The sequence below is a fragment of the Saimiri boliviensis genome, chromosome 8 (genome assembly GCF_048565385.1).
Source record: "Saimiri boliviensis isolate mSaiBol1 chromosome 8, mSaiBol1.pri, whole genome shotgun sequence".
Taxonomy (NCBI): Eukaryota; Metazoa; Chordata; class Mammalia; order Primates; family Cebidae; genus Saimiri; species Saimiri boliviensis.
This window is the reverse complement of record NC_133456.1, coordinates 124,471,054-124,494,654: the sequence shown is the minus strand read 5'-3', so window position 1 is coordinate 124,494,654 and position 23,601 is coordinate 124,471,054. Positions and strand designations below refer to the sequence as shown.

General features: G+C 35.5%; 1 protein-coding gene across 1 annotated transcript in view; it reads right to left on the bottom strand.

Moving 5' to 3' along the window:
* CCDC7 (coiled-coil domain containing 7) overlaps positions 1-23,601 on the bottom strand; it is a 107,452-nt gene that overhangs the window by 19,475 nt on the left and 64,376 nt on the right. The window contains exons 11-14 of the mRNA XM_010349050.3: positions 23,381-23,437; positions 15,085-15,160; positions 5,530-5,560; positions 5,012-5,101 (exon numbers count right to left, since the gene is read on the bottom strand). Coding sequence (XP_010347352.2) covers positions 5,012-5,101; positions 5,530-5,560; positions 15,085-15,160; positions 23,381-23,437 — 254 coding nt within the window. The remainder of the gene's footprint in view (positions 1-5,011; positions 5,102-5,529; positions 5,561-15,084; positions 15,161-23,380; positions 23,438-23,601) is intronic.

Sequence of the window (23,601 nt, the reverse complement as noted above, 5' to 3'; positions counted from 1 at the left end):
ACTAGGAGGTGAAAAATCTCCACAATGAGAATTTTAAAACACTGCTCAAAGAGATCAGATGACACAAATGAGAAAACATTCAATGCTCATGGATAGGGAGAATCAATATTGTTAAAATGGTCATACTGCCCAAGGCAATTTACAGATTCAATGCTGTTCCTATCAAACTACCAATGTCATTCTTCACATAAATAGAAAAAGCTATTCTGAAATTCATAAGGAACCAAAAAAGCTGGAATAGCCAAGGCAATCCTAAGCAAAAAGAATAAAGCTAGAGGCATCACACCGCCCAACTTCAAACTATACTACAGGGCTGCAGTAACCAAAACAGCATGGTACTGGTGCAAAAACAGACACCTAGGCCAATGGAACAGAACAGAGAACCCAGAAAAAAGGCTAAACACCTACAACCATCTGATCTTCAACAAACCTGACAAAAATAAGCAATGAAGGAAGGACTCCCCATTCAATAAATCAGGCTGGAATAACTGGCCAGCAATACGTAGAAGATAGAAACTGTACCCCTACCTTATACCACAATCAAAAATCAACTCAAAATGGATTAAAGACTTAAATGAAAACCCAAAACTATAAACACTCTGAAAGATAACCTAGGAAATACCATTCTGGACACAGGACTTTGCAAAGATTTCATGATAAAGATGTCGAAAGGCATTTCAACAAAAACAAAAATTAACAAATGAGATCTAAACTAAGGGGCTTCTGTATAGCAAAAGAAACTATCAACAGAGTAAACAGGTGACCTAAAGATTAGGAGAAAATATTTGCAAACCATGCATCTGACAAAGGTGTTATATCCAGAATTTATAATGAACTTAAACAAATTTACAAGGAAAAAATGACTCCATTAAAAGGGAGACAAAGAGGACTGCAGAGAAGTTCACATGGCAGCTGGGCGGAGCCCACAGCAGCTCAGCAAAGCCTCTTCAGGCAGACTGTGACTAGGCTGCCTCCTCACTGGGCAGGGCAGCCCTGAAAAAAGGCAGCAGCATGACAGAAACTTATAAATAAAGCCCTACCTTCCCAGGACAGAGCACCAGGGAAAAAAGAAAAAGCGTTTATGAGTTCTGCTGCAGCAGACTTAAATGTACCTGCCCAGCAGCTCTGAATGGAACAACGGAGCTCACAACTCAACACTTCAGCTCCTATAAAGGACAGACTGTCTCTCAAGCAGCTCCCTGATCCCCTGTATATCCAAAGAGTCACCTCATAAAGGAGAGCTCAGACTGACATCTGGCAGGTATCCTTCTGGGACAAAGAGCAGAAGAAGAAACTGGCAGCAACCCGTACTGTTCTACAGCCACTGCAGGTGATCCTCAGGCAAGCAGGGCCTGGAGTGGACCTCCAGCAGTCCTACAGCAGAGGGGCCTGACTGTTAGAAGGAAAACTAAGAAACAGAAAGAAATAACTTCATCATCAACAAACTGGATATCCACTCAGAGACCCAATCTGAAAGTCACCAACTACAAAGACCACAGGTAAATAAATCCACAGAGATGGGAAAAAACAAGTGCAAAAAGGATGAAAACACCCAAAACCAGAACGCCTCTCCTCCTACAAGGGATCACCACTCGTCACCAGCAAGGGAACAAGGCTGGATGGAGAATGAGTGTGATGCATCGACAGCAGCAGGCTTCAGAAGGTGGGTAATAAGAAACTTCTGTGAGCTAAAAGAACATGTTCTAACCCAATGCAAAGAAACTAAGAACCTTGAAAAAAGGTTTGACAAAATGCTAACGAGAATAAACAGCTTAGAGAGGAATATAAGTGAATTGACGGAGCTGAAAAATGGAACACAAGAACCTCACAAAGCAAACACAAGTTTCAATAGCTGAATTGACCAAGCAGAAGAAAGGATATCAGAGGTCGAAGTTCAACTCAATGAAATAAAATAAGATGGCAAGATTAGAGAAAAAAGAGTAAAAAGAAATGAACAAAGCCTCCAAGAAATATGGGATTATGTGAAAAGACCTAATATACATTTGATAGGTATACCTGAATGTGACAGAGAGAATGAATCCAAGCTGGAAAATACACTTCAGGATATTATCCAGGAAAACTTCCCCAACCTAGCAAGGCAGGCCAATATTCAAGTCCAGGAAACACAGAGAACACCATAAAGATATTCCTCAAGAAGAGTAACCCCAAGGCACATAATCGTCAGATTCACCAGGCCTTGAAATGAAGGAGAAAATGCTAAGGGAAACGAGAGATAAGGGTTGGGTTACCCACAAAGGGAAGCCCATCAGACTCACAGCAGATCTCTCAGCAGAAACTCTACAAGCCAGAAGAGAGAGGTGGCCAATATTCAACATCCTTAAAGAAAAGAACTTTCAACCCAGAATTTCATATCCAGCCAAACTAAGCTTTATAAGTGAAGGAGAAATAAAATCCTTTACCAACAAACAATTACTCAGAGATTTCATCACCACCAGGCCTGCTTTACAAGAGCTCCTGAAAGAGCACTAAACATAGAAAGGAACAACCAGTACCAGCCACTCCAAAAACATACCAAATGGTAAAGAGCATTGACACAATGAAGAAACTTCATCAACTAACAGGCAAAACAGCCAGCTAGCATCAAAATGACAGGATCAAATTCACACATAACAATATTAACCTTAAATGTAAATGGGCTAAATTCCCCTATCAAAAGACACATACTGGTGAATTGGATAAAAAGCCAAAACCCATCGGTATGCTGTATCCAGGAAACCCATCTCACATGCAAGGATACACATAGGCTCAAAACAAAGGGATGGAGGAAGATTTACCAAGCATATATCAGTTTGGGTTGCTCATAAGACTCAAAATAGAGCTACCATACAATCCAGCAATCCTATTGATATGTATATATATATATATATATATATATATATATATATATATATATAACCCCCTCCAAAAAAAGAAAATCAGCATATCTGAGATGTCTGCACGCCCATGTTTGTTGCAGGTCTGTTTTCAGTAGCCAAGATATGGAAGCAACCTCTGTGTCCATCAACATATGACTGGAAAAAGCAAATGTGATACTTATACACAATCGATTATCAGTTGTAAAAAATGAGATTATGTCATTTGCAACAACGTGGATGGACCTGGAAGTCATTATGTTCAACAAAATAGGCCAGGCATAGAAAAACAAACTTGCATATTTTCGCTTATTGGTGGGGGTTAAAAATCAAAACAATTGAACTCATGGAGATAGAGAATAAAAGGATGGTTACCAAAGGCTGGAAGGGTAAGCAGGAGGTGGGGATGGTTAATGGGTACAAAAAAATATATTACAGCTTAAAAGAATGAATAAGAACTAGTATTTAATAGCATAACAGGGGGGACGATAGTCAATAGTGATTTATTTGTTCATTTAAGAATAACTGAAAATGTGCCTCATATACACCATGGAATACTATGCAGCCATAAAAAAACAATGAGTTTATGTCCTTTATAGGGACGTGGATAAATCTGGAAACCATCATTCTCAGCAAACTGACACTAGAACAGAAAGCCAAACACCACATTTTATCACTCATAGGCAGGTGTTGAACAATTAGAACACGTGGACACAGGGAAGGGAGCATCACACACTGCAGTCAATTGCAGTGGGCTGGGGGAGGGACAGTGCGGGGTGGGGAGGGATAATGAGCAGAGAAATACCAGATATAGGTGATGAGGGGATGAAGGCAGCAAATCACCTTGCCATGTGTGTACCTATGCAACGATCCCGCATGATCTGTACATGTACCCCAGAACCTAAAGTACAATTAAAAAAATAACTAAAAGAGTATAACTGGATTATTTGCAACACAAAGGATAAGTGCTTAACGCGATGGATACCCAATTTTCCATGATGTGATTATTTTGCATTGTATGCCTGTACCAAAATATCTCATGTTTCCCATAAATATATATACCTACTATGTACCCACAAAAATTAAAACAAAAATTTAAATGTTTTAAATAATGGATAAGAGTATAACCTACCAAATGAGCACCAAAGTTTCTATCTAAGAAAATCTTGTTGTATTCTAGATCATATATTGAAGTTCATGCAAAACCATTGCTCTCTAGAGCCGAATTAGAGACAGAATATTTAAAGAAGCAACACCAGAAACTGCTGCAACATCCTCAAGTCATCTAAGAAGCTCCAGAGTTTTTTCAATGTGGCTCTAACAATGTGTCATTAGAATGCTGCAAAATTCTCACACTTGTTCAGACTACTCAGTTCTTCAACATGACCATTTACTATTTTTAGGATTTTTTATAGCAATGTTTTACTCCTACTTGGCATGATATCTAAAGGGAACTATTCCTAAACTGAACATCTATGACAACCCTGATCTTGTATTTGACACCTGTGTAAGATTACTACTTCTCTGACTGATCAAACAGAAAATCTCCTATATGATTTCTGCTTCCTCCTTTAGTAAGAAACCAACATTATTGAATTCAGTATTTTTCCTCAACAATATATCTTAAGTTTTTAAGTGGTTAATAAAAATTCACTTCCAATGTATTTGACTTTATTCTCTACAGTTTGAATTTGTAAGCTGTCTAACAACGGCAAGAAGAATGATAAAATACAAAAGGAAACAAATTTTCCTTTTTCCTTGGCATTTCTATTTTTGTTGACTCTCCTTGGTATAATGAACTGGGATACACACATCACATAATTATAGAGAATACCATGAATGCATTTACAATATATTTGAAAACTACTTTATGCTAGTTTAATAAAGTCAAATGTTTGGCATAGAAATGTATTTTCAGATGTTTAAATTCTGTTTTTCATGGAATCCTTTTGGTTTTGACATCTAAAATGATAATTTAGAATATGACATAATTTTATTTTTTACAGTATAGCTGCTACAAATTATTAATATTAAAAACATATTTTTAAAAACATATTTAAATATCTCTTTGATTTCTATCCTAAAATAATAAGCCTTGTTAGGTGTATGCCATTTTTAAACACGAAAATTTTACCAACCTCTGTGTCCTTCAACTTTTGTAGTTCATTTTCCAGCACCAACTTCTCTTCTAATAACAACTGAAAATCACGTTGCATCTGTTTGTATTCCTAAAAACAAATAATTTTAGTAATAATGAAGAGTAAAACTCTCAATATAGAAAGATTAGATACTTAATTATTAAGGTAAGAAAGTCTTCATTAACTCATGACAATAACAAAACATTGGTATTAGTCTGTACAGTGAAACAATTGAAACTGAAATATATAAAGATCTATAAGTATCAAGGACTGGAACTATTCAGATGATTGTAGGATATTATAGTGCAGTATTTCAGAAGTGAAGTATTTCTGAGTGATAATGAGAGTAAAATGAGCAAAATAGACAAGGCTTTCCAGTTTACATATGCATAGAAATCTCTTAAATAAACTACATAAGCATTGGATCTTTATATAGGATTATGTATCCTGACAATTTCAAGAGTCTGTTAAGAACTCAAGGACAAAGCATAATTTCAGATTGAGAGAACTATACTTACAGCATCTAACAAAACTTGATCATTTACAGCTCTGAAAAATAAACCAAAAAATTTATGTTCATAATTGTACATTTATATTTTAATATATGTAATATGGTTACACATTTTCTTTGTAAATATTTTAATACAAATGAAGTTTAAAGGACACACTGATTACCACTCCAAAAATTTAATGCTTTCCTTAGAAATATTATTGGATCACTGTTACCTTTCAAGGACTTGTTCTACACATTTACACAATACGGCATGTACCTTTTCCATTCTGTAATTTTTATTAGTGCGTTAGATTTCAGTTTTCTTTTTCACATAAATGACATCATTGTATATATTGTTCTCAACTTATTTTTTCACTTAACATCAATCATGTCTGAGATTTCTTCATATCCGTAAACATACATCATTCTCAGTCCTTTTAAGTGCTAATTATTATTCCATAGCAGGAGTTGGCAAACATTTTTTGTAAAGAACAAGACAGTAGATACTTTAGATTCTGCAAGGCTCATGGTCTCTACCACTATTACTCAATGAGTGTAGCTGTATTCCAATTAAACTTTATTTATAAAAATAAATTGAGGTTAGGTTTAACATTGTTCCATAAGTTGCTGACACAGTTTGGTGATATTGTTCCATGGTATGGATAAACCATAGATTATTTTTTGCAAAATAATCTATGGTTATTTGGGCCACAGTTTGCTAACATTGTTCCATAGTATGGATAAACCATAGATTATTTTTGACAGAGTTATTCATTTAATAAATCAGAATTTATAACAGCTTTATTAAGGTATAATTAATATATCACACAATGAAGAGTTGTTCATTTAATATATCAGAATTATAACAGCTTTATTAAGGTATAATTAATATATCACACAATGCACATTTTAAAGTATACAATTCAATGTCTTTTAGTATATTCACCAACGTAAGCAACTGTCAACACTATCTAATTTTACATTTTATTTACCCTACAAAGGAACCCCAGACCCATTAGTAGTCACTCCCAATTTCTCTTTGCAAATGCCCAGCCAGTAATCTACTTTTTCTAGATTTGCCTATTCTGGATATTTGACATAAACAGAAGCATACAGTATGTGGTCTTTTGAGACTGGCTTCTTACACTTAGCAATATATTTTCAAGGTTCTTCCCTATTGTAGCACACGTTACTACTTTGTTCCTTTTCACTGCCAAATAACATTCCGTTATATGGACATGCCACATTTTATCCATCACTTTATGGACATTGTTTGTTTCCACTTTTCTGCCATTGTGAATAATACTATTATGAACATTTATTACAAGTTTTGGTATGAACATGTGTTTTCATTTATCTCATGTATAAACCTAGGAACAGAATTTCTGAATCATATGCAGAGTCTCTAATTTTTTGAGGAACTGACAAACTGTTTTCCAAATCAGATACACAATTTAAATTCTCATGAGTAATATATGAGGTTCCCCATTTCTCTGCATACTTGCCAACAAATCCTTGCCTTGTCTGTTTGATTAAAGCCATCCTAGTGGGTGCAAAGTGGTATATCATTGTAGTTTTGATTTGTAATTAAAACTAGTGATGGCCAGGCCTAGTGGCTCATGCCTGTAAGCCCAGCACTTTGGGAGACTGAGGCGGGAGGATCACCTGAGGTCAGGAGTTTGAGACCAGTATGGCCAACATGGTGAAACCCAATCTCTACTAAAAATACAAAAATTAGTCAGGCGTGGTGGCAGGTGCCTGTGGTCCATTACTTGGGAGGCTGAGGCACAAGAGTTACTTGAACTCGGGAGGCGGAGGTTGCAGTGAGATGAGATCACATCACTACACCCTAGCCTGGATAACAGAGCAAGACTCTGTCTCAAAAAACAAAAAACCAAGAAAAACTAGTAACTAACAATGTTAGTATCTTTTCATGTGCTTATTCAGCATTTCTATATCTTCCTTGGGAAAATATCTATACAGATCATTTGCCTATTTTTAACTGAATTATTTACCTTTTTATTATTGAGATATAAGAGTTCTTTATATATTCTGTGAAGTACCTTAGCAGATATATAATTTGTAAATATTTTTCACATTCCATGAGTGGTTTTTTCATGTTTTTATAGCCTCACTTGCAGCACAAAAGTTTTTAATTTTAATAAAGTTTATCTACTTTTTTCTTCTGTTGATTGTACTTCCGATGTCATATCTAAGAAACCACTGCCTAACCCAATGTAACAAAAATTTACTCCTATGTTTCTTCTAAAATGCCTATAGTTTTAGCTCTTAAATTTACTTGTTAGACAATTTCGACTTTAGTGCATGGCAAAAATAAACAATCCAGCTTTATTCTTTTGCATGTGGATAACCCACTTGCCCAAGTACCATTTATTAAAAAGACTCTTCTTTCCCCCAATGAATCATCTTACCTTAAAAATCAATTGTTCATAAATGTAAGGGTTTATTTGTGGACTTTCAATTCTATTCCACTGCTCTCTATGTCTAACCTTATGCCAGTAATACATTGCCTTGGTTACTGTAGCTTTCTATTAAGTTTTAAAATCAGTTAAGTGTTAAGTCTTCTAACTTTGTTCTTAGGATTGCTTTGGCTGTTCTAGCTTCCTTGCACTTCCACATGAGTTTTAGAATCAGCTTGTCAGTTCTTACAAAATGACAGCTAAAATTCTGGTAGTAATTACAGCAAATCTGTAGGACAATTTGGGAAGTACTGCTACCTTAAAATTATTAAAGCCAGGTGTGGTGGCTCACACCTGTAATTGCAGAACTCTGGGAGGCCAAGGCAGGAGAACACTTGAAGGCAGGAGTTCAAGACCAGCCTAGGCAACATAGCAAGACCCTGTCCCTGTAAAAAAAAAAAAAATTGTTTTAATTGCCAGGCATGGTGGTGCCTGCCTGTAGTCCTAGCTGCTTAGAAGGCTGAGGTAGGAAGATGCCTTGGGCCTAGGAGTTAGCGGCTAAAGTGAGCTATGATCACATCACTGCACTTCAGCCTGGGTAACAGAGTGAGACCCTAATAGTTCTAAAAAATAAAAAATATTGGGCCGGGCGCGGTGGCTCATGCCTGTAATCCCAGCACTTTGGGAGGCCGAGGCGGGTGGATCATGAGGTCAAGAGATTGAGACCATCTTGGTCAACATGGTGAAACCCCGTCTCTACTAAAAACACAAAAAATCAGCTGGGCATGGTGGCGCGTGCCTGTAATCCCAGCTACTCAGGAGGCTGAGGCAGGAGAATTGCCTGAACGCAGGAGGCGGAGGTTGTGGTGAGCCAAGATCACACCATTGCACTCCAGCCTGGGTAACAAGAGCGAAACTCTGTCTCAAAAAATAAATAAATAAATAAATAAATAAATAAATAAATAAAAATAAAAACTATTAAGTTTAACTGTCTATGAATATGAGATATCTATCCATTTATTTAGATGTTCTTCATGTTCTTTCAACGATGTTTTGTAGTTTCAGTGCCCAATTCTTGCATTTCTTTTTTTAAATTCAGTCACAATCTCTTTGATGCTATTATAAATGGAATTGTTTTCTTTATTTTACTTTTGAAATGTTCATTGCTAGTGTGTTCATTTCCTAGAGCTGTAATAATAAAGTACCAAAATATGGGTGATGTAAGACAATAAGAATTTATTTTCTCACAGCCTGGAGACTTGAAATACAAAATTAAACCGTTGGCACAGCATGCTCCCTCTGAAACACCCAGGAAAGGAATCTACCATGCCTATTCTAATCACTGGTAGTCCCTGGCATTCTTTGGATTGAGGCAGAATAAATTCAATCTCTGCCTCCATCTTTATATAAGCAGTCTTTCTTCCATGTTTATCTGTCTTCTCCAATTCCTTTAAGGGCATTAGTCACACTGGATTATAGGCCCATCCTACCCCAGTATGACCTCATCTCAACTAATGATATCGGCAATAACCCTGTTTCCAAATAAGGTCACCCTGAGGTAGCACGGGGTGAGAACTTCAACATATCTTTTGAGCAGACACAATTCAAACCATAACAGCTAGTGTATAGAAATTCATTTGTTTTTGTTTTTTGATCTTGTATATTGCAGCCTTGATGAATTCATTCATTACTTCCAATAGATTTTAGAAGAACTCAGGATGTTTTTATATCTAAAATTATGTCATTTGCAAATAGAGGTAGTTTTACTTCTTCCTCACCAATGCAGACACTTTTTTTTCCTTTTCTTCTGTAACTGCCCTTGCAAGAACCTCCACTATAATGATGAATAGAAGTGAATGCCTTGTCTTGTTTCTGAGCATAGGGAGAAATTATACATTCTTTACCACTGAGTATGACGTTGACTATGGGTTTTGTAAATGGCCTTCATCAGGTTTAGGAAGTTTCTTTCTGTTCCTGGTTGATGGAATTTTTTTTATCATGAAAAGATGCATTTATTGAATTTGTCAAGTGCATTTACTGAATCTAGTGAGCTGACGTGATTTTTTTCTTATATTCAATCAATATTATACATTATGTAAATTGATACCTGCATTTTAAATCAACCTTGCATTTCTAAGATAAATCCCACATGTTCATAAATATAAGCTTTTTCATATGTTGTTGGATTCAATTTGCTAGTGTTTTGGTGAGGATTTTTGTATTCACATTCATAACTCATATTTATCTGTAGACTTATTTTCTTGTGATTGACTAGTTTTGGTATCAGAGTAACACTAATCTCATAGAATAAATTGAGAAGTGTGAAATCTTGTATTTTTTTGAAGAGTTTGTAAAGAGCTAGTATTAACTCTTCTTTAAATCTTTGATAGAATTAAAAAGTGAAGTCATCTGACCTAAGATTTCTTAATGGGAAATATGTTAAATACTAATCAAATCTTTTCACTACTTATTAAGTCCAGTCATATGTTCTTGTTCTTCTTGATTCAGTTTAGTTTCAGTCTTTCTAGAAATATATATCATCTAAGTTATCTAATTTGTTGTCATATAGTTATTCATAGTATTCCCTTATCATTCATTTACCATAGATTATTGAGCCATACTCCCACTGACAAAAACAGGTTCTTTCTAGTTCTGCTACTATCACACTGATACTATATATATATATATATATATATATATATATATGTATATATATATATATATATACACATTAAAAAAACAGTAAGCTATTGTACATTTCAAAATAAAAGAATAATTTGAATGTTCCAGGCATAAGGAAATATTCAAGGGCATAAATATCGCACTTACCCTGATTTGATCTTTATATTATATGGATGTATCAATTTATCACATGTGCTCCAAAAAAAATATGTACATCTATTAGGTATCAATAAAAAATATTCTAAACAAAAAATATATATTTTTATATGCTTTCTTGAGCATATTGTACTTCTTTCTCTAAGGCAGATAAAGAGAGATTTGCTATATAATAAGGCATACACCTTTGTTATGGCTAAACTGTGCTAAATTGTCCTTGAAAGTGGGAAATTTCTATTGCACTAGCATTCATACTAGAGTATTCATTCCACCAGCAAAAGCAGTTCTAAGTGGGAAGTTTATAGAAATAGATGTCTACTATTAAAAAAAAAAAGAATGATTGCAAATAAATAACATAATGTGATATATCAAAGAACCAGAAAAATAACAAAGTAAGCCAATACTTTAATAGAAGGCAGAAAATTACAAAGAAAAGAGCAGAAATAAATCATATAGAGACTAGAAATACAATAGAAAAGGTTAACAAAACTAAGAGTTTTCTGAAAAGACAAAAATCAGCATATGTTAAGCTGAACTAAGAAGAAAGAGAGAGAAGGCCCAAATAACCTCAGAAAAGAAAAATGAGACATTATAACTGATACCATAGAAATAAAAAGATAATAAGAAACTACCACACAAAATTACATTCCAGCAAACTGGACAACCTAGCAGAAAATGAGTAAATTCCTAGAAACATACAACCTGCCAAGACTGAAGAAACAGAAAATCTGAAGAGACCAATAATGACCAAGGAGAGCCAATCAGTAATAAAAAAAAAAAAAATCTATCAAAGAAAAGCCTAAGACCTCATGGCTTCATGGTTGACTTCCATCAAATATTTAAAGAACTAATACAATCCTCAAACTCTTCCAGTATCTTGAAGAGGAAGAAATACTTTCAAACTATTTTACAAGTCAACATCAATCACCCTGATAACAAAGTCAGATATGAACATCAAAGAAAATTACAGGCCAATATCCCTGATAAATATAGGTGTAAAAATCTTCAACCCAATATGAGCAAAACAAATTTCACAGTACATTTAAAGGATCATTCACATAATCAAGTAAAATTTATCCCTGGAGTGCAAGGATGATGCAGCAAACCAAAAAATGTCATGCATCATAGTAGCAGAATGAAAGACAAAACCATATGATCATCTCATAAGATGCAGAAAAAGCATTTGACAAAATTCAACATCCTTTCATAATAAAACCCATCAATAAATAGGTATAGAAGGAATATAATATAATAAATATAATATAATAAAACCTTAATATAATAAAACCCATATATCATCACCCCATACCTAACATTGTTATACTAAATGGTGAAAAGCTTAAAGTTTTTCCTCTAAGATCAAAAACAAGGATACCCACTCTCCCCACTTCTATTCAACATAGTACTAGAAATCCAAACCAGGGCAATTAGTCCAGAAAAAAATAAAAGTATCAAAGCAGAAAAAGAAGTAAAATCATATTTGTTTCCAGATGATGTACTCTCATATACAGAAAGCTCTAAGGATGCCCCCCCAAAACTTGCAGAACAAATGAATTCAGTATAGTTGCAGGATATAAAAACCAATATACAAAAATCAGTTGTGTTTCTATGAACTATCAACAAATTATCTAGAAAAGAAATCAAGAAAACAATTCCATTCATAATAGCATGAAAAGAAATAAAATACTTGGGAATACACTTAGCCAAAGAAGGGAGAGATCTGTTACACTGAAAACTGTAAGATGTTGATGAAATAAGTTGAAGAACACACTAAGAAATGGAAAGAATTGAATTCAAACAATACTGTTAAAATGTTCATGCTACCCAAAATAACCTACAGGTTTAATGTAATCCCTACGAAAATTCCAATGACATTTTTCCCAGAAATAAAAATAGATTCTAAAATTTATATTGGACCACAAAAGGCCCTGAGTAGTCAAAGCAATCGTGAGCTTAGGAACAAAGGTGGAGGCATCACTTTATCACAAAATCTACTACACAAAGCTACAGTAATCAAAACTGCATGACCCTTGTGTCAAAACAGAATAGAAATCCCAGAAATAAATTCTCATATATGGCCAACTGATCTTTAACAAATGTACAAAAACACACAATTAGGAAAAGAATGTCTCTTCAATAAATGATTTTGGAGAGACCGCAGAAGAAAGAAATTGGGTCCTTATCTCACGCCATATGTAAAAATAGACCCAAAATGGATTAGAAACTTAAATGTAAGACCTGAAACTGTAAAATTACTTAACAAAAACATAGGAGAAAACTTCTTGATATTGGTCTTGGAAAATATTTTTTGGATATGACCCCAAAAGCACAGGTAACAAAAGCAAAAATGGACAAATGGGACTGCATCAAGCTAAATAGTTTCTGCACAGTGAAGGAAACAATCAGTGGAATGAAGATACAACCTATGGAATGGGAGAAAATATCTGCAAACCATACAGCTGATAAGAGTTTAATATCCAAGATATAAAAGAAACTCAACACAATTGCAAGAAAATAAATAACCCCATTTAAAATGGGCAAATGACTTGATATTTCTCAAAAAGACATATACATGGTCAACAGGTATATGAAAAAAATGTTCAACATCACTAATCATCAAGGAAAAGCAAGTTTAAGCCACCATGTAATATTACCTCACATCTGTTATCAAAAAACAAGTGGCTATTTTATATATATATATACACACATATGTATATGTACTGGCAATAATGTGGAGAAAAGGGAACTCTTATACACTATTAGTGAGAATGTAAATAGTACAGCTTTATGGAAAACAATATGGAGATTCTTCAAAAAAATAAAAATAGAACTACCATATGACCAAGTAATTCCACTTCTGAGTATACATCTAAAGGAAATAAATATAAAAATAGATAAAGAACATGTGGAAGATATATATATATATGTAAACACACACACATATATATACACATACACATATATATACATATACATTTATATATGTAAAATATTATTCAGCCTTAAAAAAGAAGGAAATACTGTCATCTGCAACAACACGGATAAACCTGAAGGGCATTATGCCAAGAATTCAGGTACAGAAAGACAATTACTGTATGACCTCACTTATATGTAGAACCTCAAAAAGTCAAACTCATGGAAATAGAAAACAGAATGCTGGTTACCAGAGGCTGTGGTTAGTGAAAATGGGGAGGTGTTGGTCAAAGGGTATAAAATTTCAGCTAGACGGGGAAAATTTCTAAGAGAGTAATGTTTAAGTGTTCTCACCAGAAAAAAGAAAGATATGTATGTGAGGATATTGGGTCTGTTACACAGCTTGATTTAGCCATTCCACAATGTACGCATATATCAAAACATCACGTTTTATAACATAAATTTTCTAAATGAAAAATAAAACATTTATTTTAAAAAGCAATTATAAGAGTTTACAGGTGAAAAAAATATTCACAAACTACATTTTGTAACATTGTAACTTAATTTTTTAACTATGGAAAAATACAATATAAAATTTACCATCTTAACCATTTTAAGTGTATAGTTCAGCAGTGTTAGGTACCTTTACATTATTTTACAACCAACCTCCAGAACTCTTCTCATCATGTAAAATGGAAGGTTTGTGTGCATCAAACAATAACTCCCCATTTCCCCCTCCTAAACCCCCAGCAACCATCATTCTATCTTCTATGTCTATGAATTTAACACTACTCTAGACACCTCATGCAGGAGGAGTAACTGCATATGTCTTTTTGTGACTGGCTTATTACACTTAGCAGAATGTCCTCAGGGTTCATTCATGTTGTAGCATGTATCAGAATTTCCTTTCTTGTTAAGACTCAATAATAATTTCATTGTATGTATATACCACATTTTGTTTATCAATTTATTCACTGTTGCACAAGAGGGTGGCTTCCATATTTCGGCCATTGTGAATAATGCTACAAAGAATGGGTGTCAAATATCCCTTCAACACTCTGCTTTCAATGTGGGGGTATATATGCCCAGAAGTGGAATTGCTGGATCATATGGTAATTCTGTTTTTAATTTTTTAGGAACCAACATACTGTTTTTTGTAGCATATATTTTACATTTCATTTTACATTCTCTATGTTTATAATTTTCAATGTAAAAATTCTGCATATATAAAATCACAAAAATTGATACAAGAAATTCTAAATTTGTTGACAGTGTTGTTATTTTATGCTTCAATATTTCTGCAATAAATATGCACTAACTTTCACAAACATGTTATATATGGAAAAATACAATTTTATCTGTTAATTATTTTAAATAGAAAAATAATAAAATACAAAAAAACAGCTTACCTCTCCAACATATTCGCCTGGTTTTCAAATACTTTCAACATGTCATTAAATCGAGTAGTTATTGAATGATGAGTTTCTATTATTTAAAAAATCAAAAATGTTAAAGGTTTTATAAATGGCTGGAATTATAGCTCTATGCTAAATATAATGGCTATAGATATGAAAGCTAAACAAACATAGAGAGGGGAGAGCAGGGCTACATGAGTATTAACAGAATGCTTATGAGGAGAATAGCTACCATTTTATTAAATACCTATTATGTGCAAATCACCATGGTATATTGCATTCTCTTATTCTTAAAATAATCTAAAAAATAAGATACTGTCATGATTTTCAAATATAAAAATTCAGGCTCAGAGAGGTTACATAACTTGATCAATACTATGTATATATAGTAAAAGATAAAACTGAATTAATGTCCAATATATGTGACCTTCTAATAATACAGCATATCAGAGGAACTCTAGGATGCTAAGAGAGAAGTGCTTTAGTTGCTGTTGCTAAGTCAATAAGGTTTATGGGAAGGATCTAACTAACCTACTAAGTTTTACAACTGCATCAAAGAATCCAAAAGAGAACCTAAGATGCTGCTTAAAAGAGAACCAACATAATAAGGATCCACAATAATCAATGAACTATTAGGATAATACCACAAGACTTCTCAATCTTATGACATAAAAAGCATATGATAGAAGACAGTCCCTGCATTAAGTTTTCTGTCAGAAAAACAAGATATAAAATAAAGAAAATGTTTTAAAACATAGTAGCAGTTTCAGGAGATTTTGGGCTGAGATGATGGGGTCTTCCAGATATACAATCATGTCATCTGCAAATAGAGACAATTTGATTTCCTCCTTTCCAATTTGGATACCCTTTATTTCTTTTTCTTGCCTGATTGCTCTGGCTAGAACTTCCAGTACTATATTGAATAGGAGTGGTGAGAGAGGGCATCCTTGTCTAGTGCCAGATTTCAAAGTGAATGCTTCCAGTTTTTGCCCATTCAGTATGATATTGGCTGTTGGTTTGTCATAAATAGCTTTTATTGTTTTGAGATACGTTCCGTCAATACCTAGTTTATTGAGGGTTTTTAGCATAAAGCGTTGTTGAATTTTGTCAAAAGCCTTCTCTGCATCAATCGAGGTAATCATGTGGTTTTTGTCTTTGGTTCTGTTTATGTGGTGAATTATGTTTATGGACTTGCGTATGTTGAACCAGCCTTGCATCCCCGGGATGAAATCTCCTGAAACTGATAAACAACTTCAGCAAAGTCTCAGGATACAAAATCAACGTGCAAAAATCACAAGCATTCCTATACACCAGTAATAGACTTCAAGAGAGCCAAATCAAGAACGAACTGCCATTCACAATTGCTACAAAGAGAATAAAGTACCTAGAAATACAACTAACAAGGAACGTAAAGGACCTCTTCAAGGAGAACTACAAGCCATTGCTCAACGAAATAAGAGAGGATACAAACAGATGGAGAAACATTCCATGTTCATGGTTAGGAAGAATCAACATCGTGAAAATGGCTATACTGCCCAAAGTAATTTACAGATTCAACGCTATTCCCATCAAGCTACCAATGACCTTCTTCACAGAACTGGAAAAAAACACCTTAAACTTCATATGGAACCAAAAGAGAGCCCGCATAGCCAAGGCAATTCTAAGCAAAAAGAACAAAGCAGGAGGCATCACACTACCGGACTTCAAACTATACTACAAGGCTACAGTAATCAAAACAGCATGGTACTGGTACCAAAACAGAGATATAGACCAATGGAACAGAACAGAGGCCTCAGAGGAAATACAACATACCCACAACCATCTGATCTTCGACAAACCTGACAAAAACAAGCAATGGGGAAAGGACTCCCTGTTTAATAAATGGTGTTGTGAAAACTGGCTAGCCATGTGCAGAAAGCAGAAACAGGACCCCTTCCTGACACCTTACACCAAAATTAACTCCAGATGGATTAAAGACTTAAACATCAGACCTAATACCATAAAAACCTTAGAAGAAAATCTAGGGAAAACCATTCAGGACATAGGTGTAGGCAAGGACTTCATGACCAAAACGCCAAAAGCAATGGCAACAAAAGCCAAAATAGACAAATGGGACCTAATCAAAATCCACAGCTTCTGCACGGCAAAAGAAACAGTCAGTAGAGTGAATCAGCAACCAAAAGAATGGGAAAAAATTTTTGCAGTCTACCCATCTGACAAGGGGCTGATATCCAGAATTTACAAAGAACTAAAGCAGATCTACAAGAAAAAAAACAAACAAGCCCATTCAAAAATGGGCGAAGGATATGAACAGATACTTTACAAAAGAAGACATACAGGAGGCCAACAAACATATGAAAAAATGCTCATCATCACTGGTCATCAGAGAAATGCAAATCAAAACCACATTGAGATACCATCTCACACCAGTTAGAATGGCGATCATTAAAAAATCGGGAAACAACAGATGCTGGAGAGGATGTGGAGAAATAGGAACACTTTTACACTGTTGGTGGGAATGTAAATTAATTCAACCATTGTGGAAGACAGTGTGGCGATTCCTCAAGGACCTAAAAATAGAAATCCCATCTGACCCAGCAATCCCATTACTGGGTATATATCCAAAGGATTATAAATCATTCTACTACAAGGACACGTGCACACGAATGTTCATTGCAGCACTGTTTACAATAGCAAAGACCTGGAACCAACCCAAATGCCCAACGATGATAGACTGGATAGGGAAAATGTGGTACATATACACCATGGAATATTATGCAGCCATCAAAAACGATGAGTTCACGTCCTTTGTAAGGACATGGATGAACCTGGAAACCATCATTCTCAGCAAACTGACACAAGAGCAGAAAATCAAACACCGTATATTCTCGCTCATAGGCAGGTGTTGAACAATGAGAACACATGGACACAGGGAGGGGAGCGCTACACACTGGGGTCCGTTGGAGGGAAATGAGGGAGGGGCCGGGGGGTGGGGAGGTGGGAAGAGATAGCATGGGGAGAAATGACAGATACAGGTGAGGGGACGGAAGGCAGCAAAGCACACTGCCATGTGTGTACCTATGCAACAATCTTGCATGTTCTTCACATGTACCCCAAAACCTAAAATGCAATAAAAAAAATGAAAAAAAAAAACATAGTAGCATACAACAGTTTCTAAACATTCACTGTATTTTTTCTATTTCACATGTCAAGAGTGGCACAGAATAATAAATATTTAGGAGCTGAGAAGAGAAAGTAGAAAGATATAAAGAAGCTAAGCCTTAAAGAATGGATAGAGCTTCATTAAAAAGAAAAAAGAAAAAGTAAACACCTTAAGCAAAGGCAAGAAAAGTAGAAATGAGTAAAATATAACTAGGGTACCAAATATATCAAGTATAACCAAGAAACCAAGTCAAACAGAAGCTTTACTTTGAGAGAGTCGATATTCCTCAAAGATTCAAATAGGATACTGGGAGAAGCCAGTTTCATAAGAATTAAATTTATAACTTTTTGTAGGTAGGGGAGAGTAATTTAAAATGCTTACATAAAAAGTCACAGTTAATAATAAAACAGTAATTTAAGAGTAATCTGATTGTAGCATGATATAATTTTAAATTCCGTCCTAAATATGGTAAAGAACTACAAGGAACACCAACCATTATTCCAGCTGCAATTTGAAAATTCAGCCCCCAGAAAGAAGAAAAGACACTACAAAACATTCCTGGGGGGAAAAAAGGAAGAACACAAAATGACATTAGCAAGATGAGAAAGTAGGAGATATCAGTCTTCATTTTCCCACAAAAAAACAACCACTAGACAGCTATCCATGGATGAAAAACAGCTCTGTTAGGGCTCAAAGTCTCAAAGAAGCTGCAGCAAGATAGTAAGGCAAAAAAAAAAAAAGTAGAATGACCACACAGATAAGATTGTTGAGGAGATCAGCATACCAGAGATATCCGGAGACAGCAAAGAATGAGGAAGAGTGCAGTAACTATCACTATCAGCCGTGCAACAGGTACCACCATGGTTCTCAGCAGTCTGCTCTACAGAGAACACTGACAGCTCTCACCACTGAGGTAACCAATAACCACTGCCACCATGAAACCCCCAGATAAGAGAAATGTTGCTCTATCCACCATCAAGAAGAAGCCACTATTGTGCCAAGCCAGGACTAAGGCCACCATGCCCCAGATCCAAGTGTGACCCAGACCACAGAGTCACAATCTTTCCATATGTACCCAGGCTCCAGCATTGGCTAGAAGGCTGCATCATGCACACCCATGCCTCAGACACCAGAGCCATCTTCACTAGGGGCTAGCCACTCCCCAGGCCCTAGAGCCATGCTCACTCTGCATCAGCCTGTGCAATGAACCCTAGCTCTGCCATTCCTCTATGAGTCCTATGTTTCAGGTATCTGAGCCACTGCCACGGTAAGCTAAGCCACAGCCCAATCCTGGAAACACTGTTGCTCTGCATTTGTTCACACAATAATAGTGGGAGACTTTAACATCCCATTGTCAATATTAGACAGATCAACCAGACAGAAAATTAACAAGGATATCCAGGACTTGAACTCAGGACCTGGAACAAGCAAACCTAATAGACATTTACAGAACTCTCCACCCGAAATCCACAGGATATACATTCTTCTCAGCATCACATCACACCTACTCTAAAATTGACCACATAATTGGCAATAAATCACTCCTCAGCAAATGCAAAATAATGGAAATCATAACAGACCACAGGGCAATCAAATTAGAACTCAGACTTGAGAAACTAACTCAGAACTGCACAACTTCATGGAAATTGAACAAACTGCTCCTGAACATTGACTGGATAAACAATGATATGAAGGCAGAAATAAAGATGTTCTTTGAAAGCAACGAGAACAAAGACACAACGTACCAGAACTTCTGGGACACATTTAAAGCAGTGTCTAAAGGGAAATTTGTAGCAATAAGTGCCCACCAGAGAAGCAAGGAAAGATCTAAAATCAACACCCTATCACCAAAATTCAAAAAGCTAGAGGAGCAAGATCAAAAAAACTCAAAAGCTAACAGAAGACAAGAAATAACTAAGATCAGAGCAGAACTGAAGGAGATAGAGACACAAAAAAATCCTTCAAAAAAAATCAATAAATGCAGGAGCTGGCTTTTTAAAAGATCAACAAAATAGACCGCTAGCCAGATTAATAAAAAAGAAAAGAGAGAAGAATCAAATAGATGGAAGAAAAAACAAAAAAGGGGATATCACCACCAATTCCACAGAAATACAAACTACCATCAGAGATTACTACAAACAACTCTATGCACATAAACCAGTAAACCTGGAAGAAATGGATAAAGTCCTGGACACTTGCACCCTCCCAAGCCTAAACCAGGAAGAAGCTGAAAAGTTGAACAGACCAATAACAAGGGCTGAAGTTGAGGCAGCAATTAAGAGCCTACCAACCAAAAAAGCCCAGGTCCAGATGAATTCACACCTAAATTCAACCAGGCATACAAGGAGGAGCTGGTACCATTCCTTCTGAAACTATTCCAAACAATCCAAAAGAGGGACTCCTTCCCAAATCATTTTATGAGACCAACATCATCCTGATACCAAAACCTGGCAGAGACTCAACAAAAAAAGAAAACTTCAGGCCAATATCCATGATGAATATCTATGCAAAAATCTTCAATAAAATACTGGCAAAACAATTGCAACAGCACATCAAAAAGTTTATCCATCACAATCAAGTAGGCTTCATCCTGGGGATGCAAGGCCGGTTCAACATATGCAAGTCTATAAACATAATCCACCACATAAACAGAACCAAAGACAAAATCCATGATTATCTCAACAGATGCAGAGAAGGTCATCGACAAAATTCAACAGCCCTTTATGCTAAAAACTCTCAATAAACTAAGTATTGATGGAACACATCTCAAAATAATAGCTATTTACGACAAACCTACAGCCAATATCATACTGAATGGGAAAAAACTGGAAGCATTCCCTTTGAAATCTGGCACTAGACAAGGATGCCCTCTCTCACCACTCCTATTCAATATAGTATTGGAAGTTCTAGCCAGAGCAAGTAGGTAAGAAAAAAAAAAAAGGTATTCAATTGGGAAAGAAGGAAGTCAAATTGTCTCTATTTGCAGATGGCATATTTAGAAGACCCTATCATCTCAGCCCCAAATCTCCTTAAACTGATAAAGAACTTCAGCAAAGTCTCAGGATACAAAATCAATGTGCAGAAATCACAATCATTTCTGTATACCAATAACAGACTAACAGAGAGCCAAATCATGAGTGAACTCCCATTCACAATTGTTACAAAGAGAATAAAATACCTAGGAATAAAACTAACAAAGGATGTAAAAGACCTCAAGGAGAACTACAAACCACTACTCAAGGAAATAAGAGAGGACACAAACAGATGGAGAAACCTTCCATGCTCGTGGTTAGGAAGAATCAGTATCGTGAAAATGGCCATACTGCCCAAAGTAATTTATAGATTAAATGCAATCCCCATCAAACTACCAATGACCTTCTTCACAGGACTGGAAAAACCCACCTTAAAATTTATATGGAACCAAAAGAGAGCCTGCATAGCCAAGACAATTCTAACAAAAAGAACAAAGCCAGAGGCATCACGCTACCTGATTTCAAACTATACTACAAGGCTACAGTAATCAAAACAGCATTGTTCTGGTACCAAAACAAGAGATATAGACCAACGGAACAGAACAGAGGCCTTAGAGGCAATGCCACACAACTACAATCATCTGATCTTTGACAAACCTGACAAAAACAAGCAATGGGAAAAGGATTCCCTGTTTAATAAATGGTGTTGGAAACTGGCTAGCAGTGTACAGAAAGCAGAAACTGGACCCCTCTTCCTGACACCTTACACTAAAATTAACTCCAGATGGATTAAAGACTTAAACATATGACCTCACACCATAAAAACCCTAGAATAAAACCTAGGGAAAACCATTCAGGACATAGGCATAGGCATGGACTTCATGACTAAAACACCAAAAGCATTGGCAACAAAAGCCAAAATAGATAAATGGGATCTAATTAACATCCAGAGCTTCTGTACAGCCAAAGAAACAATCATTAGAGTGAACTGGCAACCAACAGAATGGGAAAAAATTTTTGCAATCTACCCATCTGACAAAGGGCTAATGTCCAGAATCTACAAAGAACTAAAACAAATGTACAGGAAAAAAAACAAACAAACCATTCGAAAGTGGTTGAAGGAGATGAACAGACACTTTTCAAAAGAAGAAATACATGAAGCCAACAAACATATGAAAAAATGCTCATCATCACTGATTATTATAGAAATGCAAGTCAAAACCACATTGAGATACTACTTCACGCCAGTTAGAAAAGCAATCATTAAAAAATGGGGAGACAAGAGAAGCTGAGAGGATGTGGAGAAATATGAACACTTTTACACTGTTGGTGGGACTGTAAACTAGTTCAATCACTGTGGAAGACAGTGTGGTGCTTCCTCAAGGACCCAGAAATAGAAATTCCATTTGGCCCAGCAATCCCATTACTGGGTATATAACCAAAGGATTATAAATCATTCTATCATAAAGAGACATGCACACATATGTTCATTGTGGTGCTGTTTATGATAGCAAAGACCTGGAACCAACCCAAATGTCCATCGACAATAGACTAGACAAGAAAATGTAGCACATATACACCATGGAATACTATGCAGCCATAAAAACTGATGAGTTCATGTCCTTTGTAGGGACATGGATGAATCTGGAAACCATCATTTTCAGCAAACTGACACAAGAACAGAAAATCAAACACGACATGTTCTCACTCATAGGCCAGGTGTTGAACAATGAGAACACATGGACACAGGGAGGGGAACATCACACAACAGGGCATTTGGAGTTGGAGGGATTAGAGGAAGGATAGCAGGGGGTTGGAGGATTGGGTACAGATAACATTAGGAAAAATACCTAATGTAGGTGATGGGGGATGAATGCAGCAAACTGCCATGGCTTGTGTATACCTATGTAACAATCCTGCACGGTCTGCACATGTACCCCAGAACTTAAAGCATAATTTAAAAAAAAAAAATCTAATTTCAGTAACATGTATCCTTAACTAGGAATTTCAATACTTGCCTGACAACCAAATGAACTGTATGGCTCCCAGCTCCAAGGCAGGGAATATGTATTTTTAACCTAATAATTATTACTTTATAGAAATTAATATAACAGAGGTTATTACCATGATAATGCTTTCATGAGTGGAAACTTACGTGGCTCCATTGCAGAAACATCTTTAAATTCATCAGTTGAGTGGGCTTTTATGAATTCTGAAATAATTAAAAGTGTATTTGCCACTATAAATTTCAAACAGTAATCACATGCACTAATTGAGTTTTAATTTTAGTAACTCATCAAAAGAAAGAAAACTATGAAAAAATAATAGCTGCCAACACTATAGATCTTTCCAATCAGTCAACAAATGATAATATTT